Raw genomic sequence first — 21,172 nt, forward strand, 5'->3', positions numbered from 1 at the left:
GAATAATTCTTTTTCGTCGTCTGCTAAGCGCACAGTAAGCAGCCTGTAGGAATACTCACCGCTGCATTCTTCATCGTCCGTCTCGGGGTGTCCCGGCTTACAGAGACACACGCGGCCCGTCGAGCTGTTGCTCTCTGTGTTGTTGGGTGTCGTGCACTCCCCGAAAGGGAGGCACTCCCTGTCCTCAGAACACGCCCAGCGCAGGCCTGCAAAAGGAGGCAGCGGTCTCAAGTGTAGGTCAGCGCTACAGCGAAGACGTCCTCGTGTTAATGTTCTTTTTGGTTGATTGCTGCTGCTTTACTTTTGATTACTCCGTTTATACAAACCACATAGGCAAACACATAGGTGATTCAAATGTTTATCATTCTAATTTGTATCAGTTCGTCGCTCCTAAACCATCTCTACGATCATGAACGAAAAGATACCCAGGTTAACTAAATCGAGCAAGTGGTATCTTGAATAGGGAAATCAATACGTCTCTGGATGCGCTCTTAGAACAATGCTTTTCCACCCGCCGATAAGCAACGATAGCGTCCAGAGAACAGGCAAGATGGACCCAACAACCTATGCTTATATATCATTCCTAGGACAAGAAGAGAATAGAAGCTTTCGAAATGTGGTGCTACAGAAGAATGCTGAAGATTAGATGGGTAGATCACATAACTAATGAGGAAGTACTGACTAGAATTGGGGAGAAGAGGAGTTTGTGGCACAACTTGACTAGAAGAAGGGATCGGTTGGTAGGACATGTTCTGAGGCATCAAGGGATCACCAGCTTAGTATTGGAGGGCAGCGTGGAGGGTAAAAATCGTAGAGGGAGACCAAGAGATGAATACACTAAGCGGAGTCAGAAGGATGTAGGTTGGAGTAGGTATTGGGAGATGAAGAAGCTTGCACAGGATAGAGTAGCATGGAGAGCTGCATCAAACCAGTCTCAGGACTGAAGACCACACAACACAACAACAAGAATAAAATCAAATAACATAGCTGAATATTAAAATCAAGGAATAGCAAACAGGAAACAGAGAATCATCAACGTCACAAAGACAGAAATCCCACACAAATAAAAGTACAAGACGAGAGAAAGACGGAAAAGTAAACAAAAGCTGGTACACATAGATATACAATCATAAATAATAAACGATTCAATTCAAAAATATTTCCTAAAGGAAGTGGAAAAACCATATTCTATTATCAGGCATATGTGAATTAAAATGCAACACACGTGATGAAGGATATACAGGGAGAGGTTTCAATGCGTCCAGAACATCAAATGACTTGCTGATAATGCTGAAAGAAATCGAAAATTTACGTACTATTTTTCACGCAAACAAATTTTATCGAGGCATTCTACTTACATGTAGCTCACAAATCGTAAGTCAGAAGAACATAAAACAACTAATTCGTCCGAAAAGTGATCACATTTAGAAATATTTCATGCTACTGTCTCGTGCCAAAGGAACATGTAGGAAAATGCACGAAAAGTTTCTAGCGAACGAGGGTCGTAATTTCGAAACACCGTAGCTCTTATGGTTTGGAATGGAACAGTTATTGCTAGACTACAACATTAAGGCACCTGGGAGTGAATGCGCTTCTGTGGGCTTGTCGTGAGCCAGTGTGTAATCGGGGCAGATAGCACTTGCACGACTAGAGTTGCGCTCTAGGTGGTTTCGGTACACTACATAAATAACGTAGTAAATGGTAAGATTACTGATAGCATTGCTAGAATTGGTAGTGACAGAAACAGGAATGACGTAAGAGAGTAAAGGGGAGCTGATGACTTCCCTTTGTTTTTTGTTTGTTGAGCTGTTTGTTTTGCACAAAAATAAAATCACATATCATTCAGTGTTAGTCTATTGTTTATAGGTTACAGACTATAAACTGTATTTTATAAGTAATAAAAATTAGTTGATCGAGTTATGTTTGCGCTTTTATGAAAGCAAAGCAATTACTTTTGATGCAAGTATGGTCTACACGCACAAACATAAGAAAATATATAATTATTCTCGTTACCTTGTATTCAATAGAACGTTCTTCATCACGATCAAAGTTGTTATGATAAATACAGAAGTTTTTTCTGAATAACAGGAAAAAAGTTTTCCATAAATTCCACGAAGTATTATAGCGATGTTTGATATATTTTTGTTTTGCGTTTTTTTATTTCACATTTTTGTTGAAGAAATTGCGCTTTCTGGCGCTACGTGATAAAACTGTATTGTTTTCTTTATTTTTACAAAAGCATCGCTCTGTTTCACGTTACAGATCAACAGTTTTCGAATAAAACATAAATTAAACACTGACGATTTCAGTTTTTCTATAAATATTGTTTATTCTTAAGTAAGAGACAGAGGGATAACTACGCAGAACAAAAATGTTCCGTAGCTTACCCGGCCCTTTAAATATTCACACTCGGTTTGTAGGCGGTTCATCGCTTCCAGTATTTAGGTCTAGTTGGCTCCAGAGAGACAGTCTACAGACGACTGAACAGTCATGGTTTATTCGCCCGGAGACCTGAAAGGTACATTCCACTGACCCCAGTGTGACACTGATCGCATGCGTAACGAAAGCGAACGTTATGAAGTATGCAACACATCTAACGTTTAGGTATCACGGATACGAAATTAACTGACCGAAGCTACTAGGAAAAGTTCCGTAGTCTACGTTTGCTTATGGTAGTCTACGTAACCTACGGTAGCTTTACAACTCTCTGCACAACTAATCTGAAAGCACTGACGGTGCAATGTGTTCTTTTTTAGTCACTGCTGTACGCCTTTACTGCAAACGTCACCACGTGTTTCCAATAACGGCCAAGTGCAGTAGTATCATGGAGTAAAACTTGGCGCGTGTCGTGTACTGAATACTGCGTACTTATCCCTGCACATATCCCACACTTGCCGACGTGATCCAAAAAGTTTCTCCAATGGCAAGGTGTTCCAGCCCACGCAGTTGACTGTTTTCCGAAGTCCGTTCCTCTAAAAAAACAACTTATACATTAGTTATTGACTAAATCGTAATGCAAACAAAAAAAAAAGAAGCGTACATTTTGTCCTCAAATTATTTGTACCACATGTCTGCGGGTGTCTTTTCCTATACATCGAAAAGTCACCTGCACAGTACAAACTACACTCATGCTCATAAATTAAGGATTGTGCTGATACATGGTGAAACAACGCTCTGGTGGGCGGTTTGCGGGTTTAAATCACCTCGGTGTATGACCATGCGTTGCATTTGACCTGCGGTCGTCGCACGGTGGCGCTCGCAGCAGTCCTCATACGCAGAGGTGTGTTGGTGCATGTCAAAGTACGGTGCAGCGAGTAAGTGTGCAGACGTTTCCAGAAATGCTAATGGTGACTATGTGTTGAAAATGGCTCAAAGAACACATATTGATGACGTAATGAGAGGGCGACTGGAGGCTAGTCAAACACAGCAGGTCGTAGCACGGGCCCTCCGTGTGCCACAAAGTGTGATCTTACAGTTATGACAACGATTCCAGCAGACAGGAAAAGTGTACAGGAGCTACAGTATGGGAAGTCCACAGTGTACAACACCACAAGAAGACGGCCACGGAGTACTGCAGGTAGCCTTGCTCGGAACTTTACCGCAGCCCCTGGAATTGTTGGCTCCAGAGAGACAGTCTACAGACGACTGAACAGTCATGGTTTATTCGCCCGGAGACCTGAAAGGTGCATTCCACTGACCCCTCGTCACAGGAGAGCCCGCAAAGCCTGGTGTCAAGAACACAGTACATGGTTCTAGGCACTATAGTCTGGAACCGCGCGACCGCTACGGTCGCAGGTTCGAATCCTGCCTCGGGCATGGATGTGTGTGATGTCTTTAGGTTAGTTAGGTTTAAATAGTTCTAAGTTCTAGGGGACTGCTGACCTCAGAAGTTAAGTCCCATAGTGCTCAGAGCCATTTGAACCACAGTACATGGTCATTGGAACAGTGGTCCCAGGTTATGTTTACGGACGAGTCCAGGTATAGTCTGAACAGTGATTCTCGCCGGGGTTTTATCTGGCTAGATACCAGCCGCTTAATGTCCTTGAAAGGGACCTGTATGGAGGTCATGGTTTGATGGTGTGGGATGGGATTATGATTGGTGCGCGGACACCCTTGCATGTCTTTGACAGAGGTCAGGTGTATCGGGATGTCATTTTGCACCAATATGTCCGCTTTTTCAGGGGTGCACTGGGTCCCACCTTCCTCCTGATGGATGATAACGCACGGCCCCACCGACCTGCCATCCTGGAGGAGTACCTTGAAACAGAAGATAAAGCGAATGGAGTGGCCTGCCTGTTCCCCAGACCTGAACCCCATCGAGCACGTCTGGGATGCTCTCGGTCGACGTATCGCTGCACATCTTCAAACACCCACGACACTTCAGGATCTCCGACAGGCACTGGTGCAAGAATGGGAGGATATACCCCAGCATCTGCTCGACCACCTGATCCAGAGTATGCGAACCCGTTGTGCGGCCTTTGTAATTGTGCATGCTGATCATATACCATACTGATGTCGGGGTACATGCGCAGGAAACAGTAGCGTTTTGCAGAACATGTGTTTCGGGACGGTTTTCTCAACTCATCACCAACACTGTGGACTTGCAGATCTGTGCCTATGCTATTAGCGCCAGTTTTCTGTAGTGCCACGTTGTGTGGCACCACATTCTGCAATTATCCTTAATTTATGAGCATGTGAATAAAAGAACATTTCACGCCAGATAGAAATACCATGTAAGTGTATAGAAGTAAAGAACAAATCACTCTTATTTCGTAAGATATTTAGACCAACAGAATCATAAAATTACTGCAAGGCACCCAGACGTGGAAATCGCAAGGGTACGAAATAGGAAACATTTCCATTGTCCTACAATAAAACTACCATAATCATAAAATAGTTATATAAAACAAATAGTTCCTAGCGATCACACTAGCCTGGCAAACCAGATAATTTTTAAATTAACAGAAGATATTTTCAGTATAATATTACAGCCAAATGAGCCTATATTTCCTCACCGACATTCTTCCATCCTCTTCCCCTTTCCCGTGACAGGTCAAATGCATCCACTCACCTATCCTACAACCCCAACCATCCACATTCTGGTATCTTAGTTTCACCTCACAATACACACACACACACACACACACACACACACACACACACACAATAATACAACAGCGAACAGTACTAACTGTAAAACGAGTATAGCTACAGAAGAAATCGCATTTAAAGGATACGTAGGCTTCTAAAAAGCCTATAAAACTGAATGTGAAAGCGACATCAAAGTTTTGGCGACAGCTGACCTCTGCTTCTAACGAGAGTAAAAACCAGATGCTTCCCAAACTTGCACAAAGGTGCAATAAACACCGTAAGCAACGCATACAGAACATAACATTATTAACCAAGACTATTTTGATTCTATGAAATTCAAAACGCAGAAAACATATTTAGTCTACAAAATGATAGAATAAACATAACTGATGTTTTACAAATAAAATAAACTTGACTGGTTAAAAACTTTGCAAAACTGGGACATAATGCTTCGAATCATTATAACTTCTGCGGGGTGTTTCAGATTAGATATTTTTCTCTGTAACTTAAAAGTAGTAAGGGAGATGAATACTAATTAGATAGGTAACACTAAGAAACGTTTTTCTGTCTCTGGAATAATTAACATAGATTATTTAGTTATTTTCCAGGAATTTATAGCAAACACACAACGTTATTTTTTCTGTCATGTACTTGATGTATTTAAACCAACTGTGTACAAATGAGTTTAAATCAAATTTCCATTCATTTTAGTTCTGGAGCTAAAAACGATCTAACATTAAGGGCAAGATACAACATAATGGACATACCTGTTTGTGTTCGGATGTATATTATAATGGTAGAATGTTCATTTAAGTGAGGTTTCCAGATTAATTCTCTTTTTGCTGCATGCACAACTCAATGCACCAACTACCTCACTTGTGAACGAGAGGTAATGTCGCTGGTGTTACAGAGCGACAGGCTTCATCGATGCAGTGTTTGAAGTTATGTACGCTTAGATTGTAGAATGTACCGGTAACCTTACGATGGGGTACAGATCTACATCGAAGTCTACCTATAGTACGTGACTACTCTGCAATTCAGCCCTAAGTGCAGGCAGAGGGTTATCAAACTACTTTCTCACAAGACCGTTCCACTCTTGAAAAGCGCGCGGAAAAAACGAACGCTTCAAACTTTTTCTCATTTTATAACGATTATCATTTCTCCCTATGTAGGAGGGCATCAACAGAAGAATTTCGCATTCGGGAGAGAAAGCCAGAGATAGAAATTTCGCGAAAAGATCTCGCCGCAACGAGAAATGCCTTTGTTGCAATGATTGCCACCCCAGCTCGCGCATCATATCCGTGGTACTCTCTTCCCTGATCCACTATAATACAAAATGAGCTGCCCTTCTTTGAACTTCTTCGATGACCTTCGTCACTTCTCTCTGGTAAGGATCCCATATCGCACAGCTACACTCTAGCAGAGGACGGACAAGAGTAATGCAGGCAGTCTCTTTAGTCGATTTGTTTCACCTTCTAAGTGCTCTGCCAATAATGTAGATCCTTTGGTTCGCCTTTCCCATAAAATTAGCTACGTGGTTGTTATAATTTCAGTTGTTAGGAATTATTATATCCACGCGTTTAGTTGAATTGTCAGCCTTTAGATTTGTGTGATTTATCGTGTAACCGAAATTGAACAGATTCGTTTTAGTAATCATGTGGATAATCTCGCATTTTCCCCTTATTTAGGTTCAATTGCCATTTTTTGCATCATTCAGATATTTTGTCAAAATTATTTAGCAGTTGGTTTTGATCTTCTGATAACTTTACTAGACGGTAAACGACAGTATCAACTGCAAACAATCGAGAACGGTTGCTTAGATCGTCTCCTAAACCGTTAATACAGATTAAAAACAGCAGATGGCCTGTAAAACTTCATTGGGGAACACCTTTTGTTTTAGTCGAAAACTTTCCGTCAATTATTATGAACTGTGATCTTTCTGAATCCAGTCGCTCAATTGAGGATATGCTCCACAGGCACGCAATTTGATTAGAAGCCACTTGTGAGGAATAGTATCAAAAGCCTTCTGGAAATCTAGAAATATGGAATCAATATGAGATCTCCTCTCGTACCGAGCGAGGTGGCGCAGTGGTTAGACACTGGACTCGCATTCGGGAGGACGACGGTTCAATCCCGCGTCCGGCCATCCTGATTTAGGTTTTCCGTGATTTCTCTAAATCGCTCCAGGCAAGTGCCGGGATGGTTCCTTTCAAAGGGCACGGCCGACTTCCTTCCCCGTCCTTCCCTAATCCGATGAGACCGATGACCTCGCTGTCTGGTCTCCTTCCCCGAAACAACCAACCAACCAACCAATCTCCTCTCGTAGCAGTCGTTACTTGAGGAGAATAAAGATCTAGTTCTGATGCACAAGACCGATATTTTCTGAATCCCTGTGAACTATATGCCAATAGATCATTTTCCTGGAAGTAATTCATAGTGTTCGAATACAGTATGTGTTCCAAATTCGACTGCAAGTCAACATTAGTGTTATGGGTCTGTAATTCAGCGGACTACTCGTATATTATTTCTCGAGTATTGTTGTGCCCAGTGCAACTTTCCAGTCTTTCGACGAACGAGCAGTGGTTTATGATCGCTAAGTATGGAGCTGTTATCTGAACATATTCTGAAACGTATCTGGTTGATATACAGTCTGGATCGGAAAACCTGCCTTTATTAAGTGATTTAAGGTCCTTCGCCGCATGGTGAATATCTATTTCTAAGTTATTCACGTTTGCAGCAGTTATTAATTCCATTTCTGGAAAATATATTTGCCTCCTTTGGTGAAGGAATTTCGGGAAGCCGTATTTAGTAACTCCGCTTTGGTGACTCAGTCATCACTAACATTACCATCGCTATCGTGCAGTGAAGGTATAGATTGTGTCTTGTCACTGGTATACTTCATATACGAGCAGAATCTATTTGGATTTTATGTCAGATTTCGAGACAGTCTCGTTGTGGATACTGTTATAGGCATCTCGCACTGATGTCTGCTCTAAATATCGGGCTTCTGAAAGCTCTGCCAATCTCGGGGACTTTTTTCATCTTTTAAATCTTGCACCCTTTTTTGATGCTGCTGAAATTGTGTTCTGGCCTATTTGGTGTGCCGTGGGCGACCAGCTCCGTCTCTTATTAATTTAATTGGTATACATCTCTCAGTTACTGTCGATACTATTTCTCTGAAGTTAAGCCACATCTGGTCTTCGCTTACATAGTCCGGAAGCAAGGCGTCAAGCGAATTTTTATCTGCTCTTTTAAACACATGCATTTGAAATTTAGTTGCAGTGGGTTTGGAAGTTGTGGTATTCAGCCTTGCTACAACGACCTTTTGATCACTAATCCCTGTATTCGTCTTGATGCTCCCACTCTCATCAGTGTTACTTATAGCTAAGAGGTGAAGAGTGTTTTCACAACTATTTACACTTCTAGTGGGCCCCTGAACTAAGGCAGTGCGGAAAACACAAACAAACGAGGTTAGATCTGCCATGGATATGGCATAAGCAACCAACTAATAGGTTGACGTGTTGCTAATGCTCGACAGACGCGATGCCAACGAAACAGCCATGCCTTATACTGTGAGATATTATAGTTGAAAGCTCAATAAATGCTAAACAAAGACTTCGAGGAACAAGTAGTCTGGGAAGTCACGGCGGTAGTAGACGAAGACTTGTAGAAAGTAAGGACACGGAAGTGTTTGTTTTGCCTGCGATGTACCAAGGTGCTGACGTCAACTTAAGAGAAGTTGCTGGAGTCACTAGTCTAAGCCTTACATATGTGTGAGGAACTGTACACGGTAACAAGTTTACCCATACCACTTGTATCTGACACAGAAGCTGAATGGGGACGACTTCAGTTGGGTAGCTACTTTCTGCAAATGTACACTGAATAATTTCATTCTGGACACTTTACAGAATATTATGTTCTATGGTGAATCCATGTTCACAAATTGTGTTGCAATGAACCGTCATGATGCCCACTACTGGGACACAGAAAATGCTAGGAGAAAACATAATGTCGATCGTCAAATCAGGTGGTCCGTTAATGTGTGATGTGCAATGCTTGGAGATTAAATCATAGCTTCCCACTACTTCGTGGGTACTCTGACAGGCGAGGCATATCGAGCTTTTACTGTCGGAAATCTAGTTGCTCTCCGTCAAAATCAGTTTAGACGTTAGCGGCCGTATGTCGATGTAGCATGACGGCCACGCAGCTCAATCTGTTCGTGACGTTGTGCAAGAAGTGAGCTGTATCATTCCGGGAAGATGGTCAGGACGCGTGGTCCTCAATTCGTCCGATTTAACCTCAACAGATTTATTTTTGTGGGGATATCTGAAAAAGCTGTTTATGTCTTCTAACCCAAAACCCAGACTACTTACAAAAAGCGTATCGAGCAAGCTTGACGCTCCATAACACCAGCAACTTTACGTCTACTCCGCAGGTAATTTAGAAGGTGCACTGAATGGCTCATTTACGAAAATGTGAATGAATTTGAATATTTCCTTTAAACTAACGCTCCACCATCAGTGAACTGAAAAAAAAACCAGCAATTATGTTGCATACAACCAAAAGTATTGGAAAGTTTCTAAGTTCCTAACTAAAACTGTTGCAAATTTGATTTAAACTGATTTATACACACTTTTTTAAATCATCACGTACATGATAGGAAAGCGTAATGTTAAATTTAAAAAAATGGCAACTCTTTTTCTAACTCTTTGGAATACTGCGAAATAATCTATGTTAATAATTTTGCAAAAAGATCAGTATTACAAGACTGGTCCAGGTCATGTTACAGGATGCTACAGCAGACTGGAATAAATTTCTGCAAAAACAGTAACCTTTCTTACATTTACCAAGGTAAATAGAAATTGCTTTCACTTATTCTGTAAGTTATGGAGAACACATTGTCTGAAATACCGTATACGTCAAAACAATAACGGGTAGAAACAAAGCTAAATACTAGTATTGGTATTTCATTAGAGGTGTAAGAGGTTTTGCAAACAATGGTATTGCTTGTCGCTATTCATTTCCTTTCTAGATTTGTTTATGTTTGGTATGACTGTGTTTAGTCCATGTATCGTGTATCTGGGTTCAGCTTGTTTGAGTCTGGGTGATTTGATGTTCAGTATATTACTGTATGAGTTGTAGGATTCCTGTATATGTCAAATAAGATTTGGTTGTCTTGAGTATAATATTGTCAAGGAAATTTAATTCTCTCTCTTGCCTTTTTTACTTTGTAAATTTAATCTTATAAGGTATCTTTCTGATTTATGATCAAGCAACGAATATCATGTACTAGTATATATATGCAGCCAAATGGAGGATAGTGTACCTATATGTGAGTAATTTGTGAGATGTAACACATATGTGATTCATAAATGTATTTCGTAAGGGGTCAGATAATGGTGATTACATTGGTAATCTTTCAGATTGTAAACAGAATCTATTTTTTAACTGGAAATCGTTGTATTCTGTTATTAGTTCTAGTAATTTGACTGCTTCTTCGATATGTTCAAGTGAGAGTGTACTGTACGTTTTCACATTTTCTTTTTTAGTGTTTATTGTTTGTGTGACAGGATTATTAGAGTATATGTTCTTGTATAAAACTGGACAAGGGTCGATGTACTTGGAATCTGTCTGTCTTTTATATATTCAGTTTTGTATTGTTTGTTATATTTCTATCCTCTTGTAGTTTGTAATTATGTACCAACATTTTCAACATGTGTATTTCAAGTGGATAGCTGGGAGCAATCCTGTAAGTTATAATAGCTCTGACTGGACGGTCAACGTTGGCTGGCATACGAGGGAGGGTACACTGGGGATTTTTCACCTTTTTCGTTGTGTCTTCTAGTTTGTGTTCTATATTTTCAGTGTGTGGGAACAGCAAAATGAACAAACCAAACTTAAAGATGGTTGAGAAGAAATTAAGAATTGAGTATTATATATCAGTCACGAAACAGAGCCTAAGTCCAGCAGGGGCAAAGTTTTTGTGTGTTTATGAGGGAGCTTCAAATAAACCAGTAGGTGTTTCGAAATGCGAATTCTGTAAAAAGTTACTAAACACTTATTCGAGAACCTCGAGTATGTTACGACATAAATATTCTGAAAGACGACACAGACTTAGTGACTGACAACTGTGTGGAAATGTATGCTACAATCCACCTAACAATTTATAGGCTTTCTAAATTTAGGATAAAAAAGGGTTGAAACAGAAAGATTAGTATGAAAGAAAAGCTTCTTCTTTCAGATATGTACTTTTAGATTAATATAAAATGAAAAACGAACTTCGCGTTTGCTAAAATTCATTTGGGAAATTTAGAATGAACTATTTGGGCCACTTAGTATGAGTACAGCGACCCGCAACACATATCCTTGAAAAAGTAACTGAAGTTGGTACAACTGGGGTCATATTTGCCTGAAACACACTAAGATTACAGAAACTAGACTTCCAAAACTTCATTTCAGTTGACTGTACAGTGTAATAGGGATTTTCACGTTCTTAGGTGCAAAGGACCTCGACTTTCAGAGATGGTTCTGCTGACTACAGAAAACATGTAGTAGAGGTGGCGTAAGGATGCTAAGAACTGAGGATAGTATGTAGTACTTGAAAGAGGGCGAAGCTGCTGAGGAAACCATTCATTTCGAAATAAATAAATAAGCCCGAAATACGCCGAAAAGGAAAAAGAGCACAAATTAAATCCACGATTTTCTGGCTTACAATGACCCGAGATGAATATATATTTCATTGAGCTTTATCTTGTAGTTCCCGGTTAAAGAAAGACTTTTCATCATATTCCGAACCCTACTCAAGATACTACAATGAAAGCGTACAGAATAAACTGTTACGTAGCGTAGTACAGTGGGAAGACGTGCAGGAAAGCAAAATTCCTTTAGCCTGCTTGGGTTGGGCGTAGCTTGACTTGAGAGTTCGGTTGGTAACGCGCGCAGTTGCCTACCCGGGTAAAAATCAACCATGGGTAGGTTAAAAGGGAAATATGTATACCTTTGGCAAACTGTTATCTGTGGTATGATGTTAGTGATAAGCGAAGCATAGCAACTCCAGATCTCAACCTAACTTCCACACTGTTGTGCTGATTCGATTGAAAAGTTTCTGTAACGTTATACGTGCCCGGTAGTCGTCTTTAACTCATATCGTTCTTCATATGTAGGGACGGCTATTTTCTGTTGTGAAAATAAGTTTCTGTAACGTTATACGTGCCCAGTAGTCGTCTTTAACTCACATCATTCTTCATACGTAGGGACGGCTATTTTCTGTTGTGAAAATAAGATTTGACAAGGTTGAAATTTTAATCACCAATTCGACAGGCATGGAAATACTAGAGCATCATTTTGGTAGCTTCCATTCAAAGTTATCATCATGTAATCATTCCATTTCTGTTAGTGTATATGTCCGCCTGCTTAGCTGGGTGGTAACGTGCTCGTCTCCCATGCAAGCGGGCCTGGGTTCGATTCCCGGACGGGTTGGAGATTTTCTCCGCTCGGGGACTGGGTGTTGTGTCGTCCCCATCACCACTTCATCCTCATCACCGGCGCGCAAGTCGCGCAGTGTGCCGTTGAATGAAATAAGACTTGCACTTGGCGGTCGAACTTCTCCGAATAGGGGCCTCCCGGCCATCGATGCCATGTGCTCATTTTTCAAGAGAATGAGCCAGAAGTTATCCATACTGTGATTACATTTAAAATTCCACGCGTCACGCGTTACTATAGCGCTTTTCAGCAAAAGAAGCTTTCCCTTGTATCACTGCTGTGCATGTTGGAACATCCAGTGCACAAAGTTATTGACCGCTGGACCAAATGCAAATAAAGAAACTGAGCAGGAAAATGACGTACTTACCCAAGAGTTTTGTTAAATTAGTTAGTTGGATATTTTATAGGTCATTTGAACGATTCTTTTATCGAAATGAGTCACTTTACAGGATACTAATACATGATTAGTATTAACATTAATGAAGAATTGTTATTTTTAGTTCTACTCGCGTAACTACACTTTTTATTTTGGTTTTATTTATTTATTAATTTTTACTGGCTACCAGTTTTTAAGAAGAAATTCGTCAACGGAATAATTTTGCTTCCATATCTTTCCGTTATTTTCTGTTATTGAGCCTATGATCAAAAATTTTTGTTGCTGCTTGTTAAACTCCTCTCTGAGCTACTGACAACTTTAACAGAAGGTCATTTTTCTCTCTGGTGCTGAAGGTATGTACATCACTTTTCTTCTCAAACTGTGGTGGATTATTAGTGTCGAATGTCACTAACGAATGTACATATTCTGGAGGCGCAGTTAAAATACCTAGCTTCTTGTATAGATATCTAGATGTTGTCTGTGATTTAAAACCACATATTATTGTAAACTGCTCACTTTTTTGCAGTCATTCTAAGCTATGAGGTACCTAAGAAAATTATTTCGGACGACATTATTGAGTGGAAGTATGGAAAATATGTCAGGAGGCTGATAAGTTTGTTTTCAAGATTAACAATTGTACTAAGAGGAAAAGTACCAGAACTTAATCGTTGGAGAAGCTCAGTAATTTACTCCTTCCAGTTCAAGTTTCGTCAATATATACACCTAAAAATTTGGAGAATTATACTCGACTTACTGACTGCTGAGTCCCACTCATGTGCTACATCATTTGTTGGTGTGACTATTTGTTGTAGAGAACTGATGTTAGGTGTTTCTCCAAAATTTAAGGAGAGTCCGTGTTTAGAGAACCACTTAATAATTATTTGCAAAAATACGATTTACCAACTCATCTATTACTTTCTCTCTATGATAACACTAGTAGTGTCTGCAAAAAGAACCACTTTTTCTTGTTAAATGCTAAATGGAAGGTCATTCACCCACATAAAAAATAGAACTGGACCCAAAATTGAACCCTGTGGGACTCCTTTTCTGATTTTTTTTTTTTCTGAGCTACTAAAATTTTCTATCTTTCCGACATTGTCTGAATCATTCATCGCTACTTTTGAACTCTCTTTGTCAAGCCATGATTCAAATCAGCTGTGCGTACAGCCATCAGTGCCACACAACTCAATTTTTCTAAGAGATTGTCGTGATCTAAGCAGTCAAACGGCTTGCAAAAATCATAAAAAATACCTACTGCCGATATATTATTATCCTCGAGGGAATATATTATTATTTAAGTTTTGTACTATTTGCTGAGTATAAATATCGTTGTCATTCGAGCGTCCTTTCTAGAGTCCAAACGTTGATAAGTTAATTAAATTGTTTCTATGTGAGAGTGTGACTACTCTTGAGTACATTATCTTTTTGGATATTTTGGTAGAAAAAACATGTCAGTAAGGAAATCGGACGATAACTATTTATATCGCTCTTGTCATCTTTATTATGAAGTGGTTTAGTGGTTGCATATTTTAATAAGTCTGTAAGAATTCCCTGCACCACTAATTGAAATTTCATCAACTCCGCAAGATATTCAGAGTTGTACTAATTTCACAACAACAAAAATTTTAGAATGGAATGTGAACTGTTTTTGGCTCATTGTCGTATCTAGGAGCGCAGTTCCAGAGACTAGCTGAGCAGCAGGTTAGCGGCGTGGCGTTACCAAAGTATCGCGGCTTGGGGCAGCGGCCGTTGTCTGGCGGGGCCTTGTCGACGCACAGGCAGCGGCGGTGGCCGTCGCTGTCGACGCGGCACGTCGTGTTGCGGATCGTCTCGCAGTCGCTGTCCTTGGAGCACGGCTTGCTCTTCGGCTCTGGAACACAAAATGACCACCTCAGGCTCTGCTATCTCTGCTTTCCTTACTAGGCACTAAAATAATTATCTTACTTAACAGAATCAGAGCGTGGAGCAAGCCGTCCTTCTACAACTTGTGATACAACCAATCCTATTACACATTAGGAACATTTCGATACTGGTGGATATTGATCACTCCATTTATAAAAGTGTTATTGGTATGTAAACGGTATACTTTGTGAACTGCTGTTTTCACTGACTGTGAGTAGATACGAATGGCGTTCAATAAGTAATGCAACACATTCATTTTCTCGGTCAATTTCGATTGAAAAATATGCGTAATTCGCTGAAGGACATCGTGAAATATTTCCGTTTCAGCACTTATAGTTTCATGAAATTCCGCCAGATGGCGCCGCTGTACGTAACCCTCAAAATGGCATCTGTAACGGACGTGAATCCAAAGTAGAGAGCTGTCATTGAATTCCATCTCGAGAAAAACAAGACCGTCATATATATTCATAGACGCTTGCAGAATGTCTAACTGAGTAAAGAAAGCACGGTAAGTCGTTGGTGAGGCAACAAGGTCATTCAAACCCGCGTACCGGCCGGTCGCACACAGCTGTGACTCCCTCAATGTTGGAACGTATGGACACTCTCATTCGAGTTGATCGACGAATCGCAATCAAACATCTCGCTGGAGAACTGGACGTCTCTGTTGGTAGTGCAGGCACCCAAGAGAGGCTCAGAAAACTTTACTTGAGCAATCTTCCTCATCCACCGTCCAACCCGAATCTTGCATCTTCCGACTTCCACCTTTTTGGCCCAATGAAGAATGCACTCCGCAGGAAGTAGTACGTGGATGACGGGGTGGTTTTTTGATAGATCAAGACGTTGGCTCCGATGTCGACTAGTAGAGTGGTAACATGCGGAGATACAGGCCCTCACAGTAAGGTGGCTTAAGGCCGTTGCATTAAACGGAAATTATGTTGAAAAATCGGGTTTTGTGCGGAATAGTATGGCGAATAAAACCAACCAGTTTTCAAAAAAAGAAAGTGCTGCATTACTTACTGAAGGCCCCTCGTATTCTTGAAGTAACAAGAAACATAACTATATAAATTTGATAACGTTATTTACGACAATATTTTACTAATATTGGTTATGAACAATATTATGATTAGATTCTTTGCCTACAATTATGATCTATTTAATCTCCCTCGCTTGGAGGGAAGAGACTATGAGAAGACAGGTATGTTTTTGCAGTCATAGGAATTTTTTGTAGCTAGTTTGAACAGATGGAAATTATATTATGTGAAAACTGAATGATTGCAGTGAACCAGTCTCTGAGAGTTTAAAGAAAATACAGAACCTAAAATAGTTGAAATTTTACTACCCAGTACCTAGTCATTTATCGAATTATTGATATTTTGGAAAGTTCCAAATTTCCTTGCATATGAAATACTCTAAAAGACAAGAAAGCCAACTTACAAAAAGCTAAGTGCCAGATTTATAATTAATCAATGTGGAAATTACGTTTTTCAAGTTTAACCAAAATGACAAACACCGATAACAACTGACGTGTCACTGGCCGTGTGATTATTTAGGGAAGAATCATGTCACACCCTGCACTTATCGGCCGGAACTTGTCAGACTGATTGCAAGAGGATCAGTAGCACCTGTCCACTTCTGGTATTTGGGTTGCAGACTTCTAATTCGTTATAGAAATCTTACGAATTTCTAGAAATTATTTTCCGTCATGCTGCTAAATCGCAGGCTTGACATTGCCAAGTGCAAGCTCTACATTGCTGACGCCTGTGTGTTTGTGGATGCTAGAATATATTGTAAGTGCAAATATTTTGATGTCGTTGGAGGAAAACAAAACTTCCCTCGAAGTTTCAGCACTGATTCAGGAAATACCGCTCGTGTGAATTTCTGTTTACTTTGTTTATACACGATAGATGTAGGTGAGCAGGCAAATACCTTCTTTGGGGATTTCTTTGCTGATTTATTATACAAATGTTGCGCCTTGAAATGTTTTGTTGTGACGTGACATCCAAATAATATATTTTGGGTATACACATAGATATTCAGTAATGTAATGGCCTGGCATTTCAGTAATCAGAAATGAATCGGCGAATCCCATTCTTTCTTTCATCGCTGCTTCCGTACACATAGTATACTGTGACTTTCTCTGTGAGATTCTTTATCTAATGCAGTTAATAAATCGTCAAAAATACGACTTGAATGGTTTCGTTTAATGTGCATAAGAGGAAGAGTTTCACTTTCGATGGAAGATAAGTTCTTTACGTTAATGAGTTAATGCCACGTTCCATGGGCCATTCGCACGATAGGTCGTAATGATGTGAATCGAACTTCATGTTTAAATATGGCTACACGCTGAACGTTTATAGTTTTTTTTAATATCTACAAATGTAAGATATGAGTTAGTAATTTCTACCGATCATCTTTTACGCATTACACAACAAAAATAAATATTCTTATGCAGAATAGAAGAAGTTGTTAAGGAGAAACTTTTTCAGTTTGTTTTCAAATTTTACTTTATTATCTGTCAGGTATTTTATATCATTGAGTAATTTATCAAAATCTTTTGTTGCAGCATTATGCAACCCTTACTGTGTTAAAGACAATGAAAAATTGTACAGTATTTAGTTTTCTCTAATGCGATGACAGAAAATTCAGTTAATGATAGAATTAAAACTTTATACTCGTGTTTTTAATATTTGTGGTCAGTCTTACTTAGTTGCTAGCTCAATGATGTTTATCTGATAGACAGGAATATCTGCCGTTTAACTACAAATCTAAGCCCAAATGAAACCAAAGAAAATATTTATCTGATTTCGTTATCCTACTCGGCCAGTTGAAGTGATATAAAGCACTTGGGTATCCAGCCGCGTCAGTTTGGGGAAAAGGCATCAATCTTTGACGATTATCACTCCCATCATCTTCATATATTTATATTTGAACAGATATCAGTTATAATGATCGTTTAGTTTGCAGAAAACTGAAGATGCCTACAAGAATTTGCGGAAAACATAAAAACCTAATACATTTACAAAAGTAATACTTTCTACTATCTACGAGATTAAAGATGTGAAACTTGAATTATGTGCTGACAGCTCAGTAGAGGGTCTTTCGGCATTTGATGACAGTCTTTTTAGTCAGTCTTTTTAGTCTATTACAACCATGTCCCCGGAGCAAACCTTCATTTCCGTCGTAGCTCTCCTTTTTCTCCTCGACCCGAAAGTTGGTGGGCTCACTCATACTTCCTCCCATCCTGATGCTAATGTCTCGCTACTCTTATCAGCCAGTTTGTTTCATTCATGAACGCCTATCTCGATCGTCTCCTTTGCCTTCCTTGCTTCATCAATCTCTCGAGCAGAAAAGTCAACTCGAATTAATGCCAGAATAGATCTCTAACCATGCTGTTCCTCCCAGCAGAGACAATTTAAGATAGGGTCCTCGTTTGTCCTGCTTTTGTCAACACTTCTTCGTTTGAGACTGTCAGTCCATGGTACCTTTAATATTTTCCTCCAGCACATCTCGAAATCTTGCAGTCTTTTCTTTCCCTCCTTCCTCAGTGTATAAGTTTATGGCCCACTCAAGGATATGCTCCAAATGTAACTCGTTAAGAATCGTTTCCTCATAGTCAAGGGGACACTATTAGATGTTACTGCTGTTCTTTCTGGAAAAGGTATTCTTTCCCCTGGTGTATTCTAGCTTTAACATCCATTGTACTGCTACCATCCTCTGTGATCCAACTTTCGAGGTACCTAAAGGTGACAAGTTGGGCCAGCTTTTTACCGTGAAGATTTCCCACCTCTGCACTTCACTATTTTTGTTTTGCTTCTGCTGAATTTCAACTCGCATTGCTGTATTAAGATTTGATTCGTCTGAAGAAGAGCCTTCTACAGTAGAATAAAATAAAAATGAATTGTAAGAAATAACTAAAATGACGCCCGTTGAAAATTACTCCCGAAACTGTTGTGTTGAAGACGTACTGTGTAGGGGCCGTTGATGTCTCCATCGCCACCGGCACTACAGCCAGCGAGATACGTTATCGACGGCAGCAGCTCTCTGGCGAAGCGTCGTTACTGGGTCACGCACTCGCCTTACGTCAGCACGCGACTGCCAAAGCTTTCGCGAAAACGGGTCGCCACGCAATTGCGTGCCACATTGATTACACCGCATCCAATACACGGAGGACCTGATCCATGTCTTGAGAAGGGCAGTAGCTGGATAAAAGGCGTGACAATTATTCTATAAATGTGACTAGCGCTTCTCATTCACGGCTCGTAACTCTCCACCCGCCAAACGCTCGGCTATAGTGCTGTGGAACACGTAGAGGGCTGTTACTGGCCACATCGGCGATTTGGATGCAAATTGCGTGCTAAACATAGAGCTTCGATCAGCGGCACGTGAGGGAAAGCGGACCTACCTCTTTTCACTTCTCGCGCATTTTTGTCGTTGCGCTCGTACAGCACCGCAATCGCTACAAAGTGCACATTTAGAACTTCAATAGGAGATTACCCAGCCAGTCAAGTGTTTAGGTTCCCTCTGACAAAATAATTTGTACGGCGTTCAGAAGGGAAGCTTGCTATGTGACGGGTGTTAGATTTTAACTGCCACAAACACGGTTCATCTAGTGCACCCATTCACTTTCGGAAGGATAGCCTCGTGAACTTTATTTCCCCTTTTTCTAACATTTCAGGAGTGTATCTTCCGGCTATTTTGAGAGCAAAGCTACAGCGTTGTTCTGTCGTTTTAAAACACAAGAGTCAGAGACGCTCATCGGCGGCAAAGAGTATGCATAATTTGAATCTGTGAATGCGCGTCCGATCAGTGATAGGATATCGATGTGTCATCATTAACTGCACTGTAGCTATGTCTGTGAGTTTATTAATTAAAGCGCCCGATTGCATGACATGTCTATGTTGAAACCGTTGTCTTCGTTTGTTAAATTCTTCGCCAAACTAATTTCAGCTCTTTCTTTCTCCACCGAGCCCAAAAAAGTTGAAGTCGGCGGTGGAATTTCGATATTTTAGTACAGGTTTTTCGTTGATATAATTACTAATTAACAATTTTCGGACTCTTTTCCTCAATTGTGCTCTAAAACCTTGCTTCTGGCCAAATTGCATCAGTCTATGTCAACGGGAGGCACCCTATAGGTTTTGATGAGGAAGTTTTTAGGTATGGAAATATGTGGTATAAGTGGCCATATCTTTAGATTTCATTGACGTTGAAGCTTAATTTTTTATAGCTCAACGGGACTGTAGGCCTTACTATGTGACATAAATTTCAACTTGATATGTCCACCCGTTCCTGAGAAAAAGAGTCCCTAACAGATAGACAGGCAGACAGACGAACAACAAAGTCATGCTATAAGGGTTCCGTTTTTACCGATTGAGGTAACGAACCGTAAAATTTGGTTGAATACAGAGCAAAAAAGTAAAATTTATCTGCGTAGCAAAGCGGACTTCTTAACTTAAAATTAGGTCATTAACTGGTAGGTGGCGGGTCTGTAGGAGGATAAGGGAGACAACGTGTGGAGACGGGCTACAGCCTAATACGCGGCGCATGTCAAGGGAAAAGACAACTCTGTTCACGTTTTCATTCGCATCCATGTTATCATTAATATTCCAATTTTGCTTCAAATAATACGTTTGTGATCCTAATATTGATCAATATGATATATTTACTGTAAATGCACATATGTTTCAAAGAATGGTTTTTCAAAAGCACGTTTTGTGATTGCTGTACTACAAACTGGTTAAAAAAACATTCTCAGCAACGTACAAATAGTTGCCAACATTATAGGGGATTCATAGACGCAAAGACGTCAGTCGAAATTTTGTTGTCACATGAAACGAGATTCAAATGTGTGTGAATTCCCAAGAGACTGAACTGCTGAGGTCTTCGGTCTGTAGACTTGCATACTACTTAAACTAACATACGCTAAGGACGACACACACACACACACACACACACACACACACACACACATTCATGCCTGAAAGAGGACTCGAACCTCCGGCGGGAGGGGCCGTTCAGTTCGTGACATGGCGCCTCTAATCGCGCGGCCACTTAACGAGGCGAAACGAGATTACGGCGACATCTATTATGGCATCATTGGTTATGTAATGCGAGAAAAACTATGTCTGACAGCGATGGTGAGTAATGGGTGGTGTTCTAATGTCTCTTCAATTAAGATAATCACAATTTTCTTATGTCTACGACATCGCTACACCTTTGGCGGAGGACTGACGTGACACTGGATTAGTATTCCGTAAATACCGCTATTTGCTATTGAGCCCTCAATGCCTTAAAACGTGGTTTATCGGTCCATATAAATTTCAA

General features: G+C 40.3%; 1 protein-coding gene across 1 annotated transcript in view; it reads right to left on the minus strand.

The window, feature by feature from the left end:
* Positions 1-21,172, minus strand: part of LOC126481606 (uncharacterized) — an 88,997-nt gene that overhangs the window by 37,180 nt on the left and 30,645 nt on the right. The window contains exons 2-3 of the mRNA XM_050105478.1: positions 14,670-14,819; positions 60-206 (exon numbers count right to left, since the gene is read on the minus strand). Of these exons, the coding sequence (XP_049961435.1) occupies positions 60-206; positions 14,670-14,819 (297 nt within the window). The remainder of the gene's footprint in view (positions 1-59; positions 207-14,669; positions 14,820-21,172) is intronic.

This window comes from Schistocerca serialis, chromosome 5 (genome assembly GCF_023864345.2).
Source record: "Schistocerca serialis cubense isolate TAMUIC-IGC-003099 chromosome 5, iqSchSeri2.2, whole genome shotgun sequence".
NCBI lineage: Eukaryota > Metazoa > Arthropoda > Insecta > Orthoptera > Acrididae > Schistocerca > Schistocerca serialis.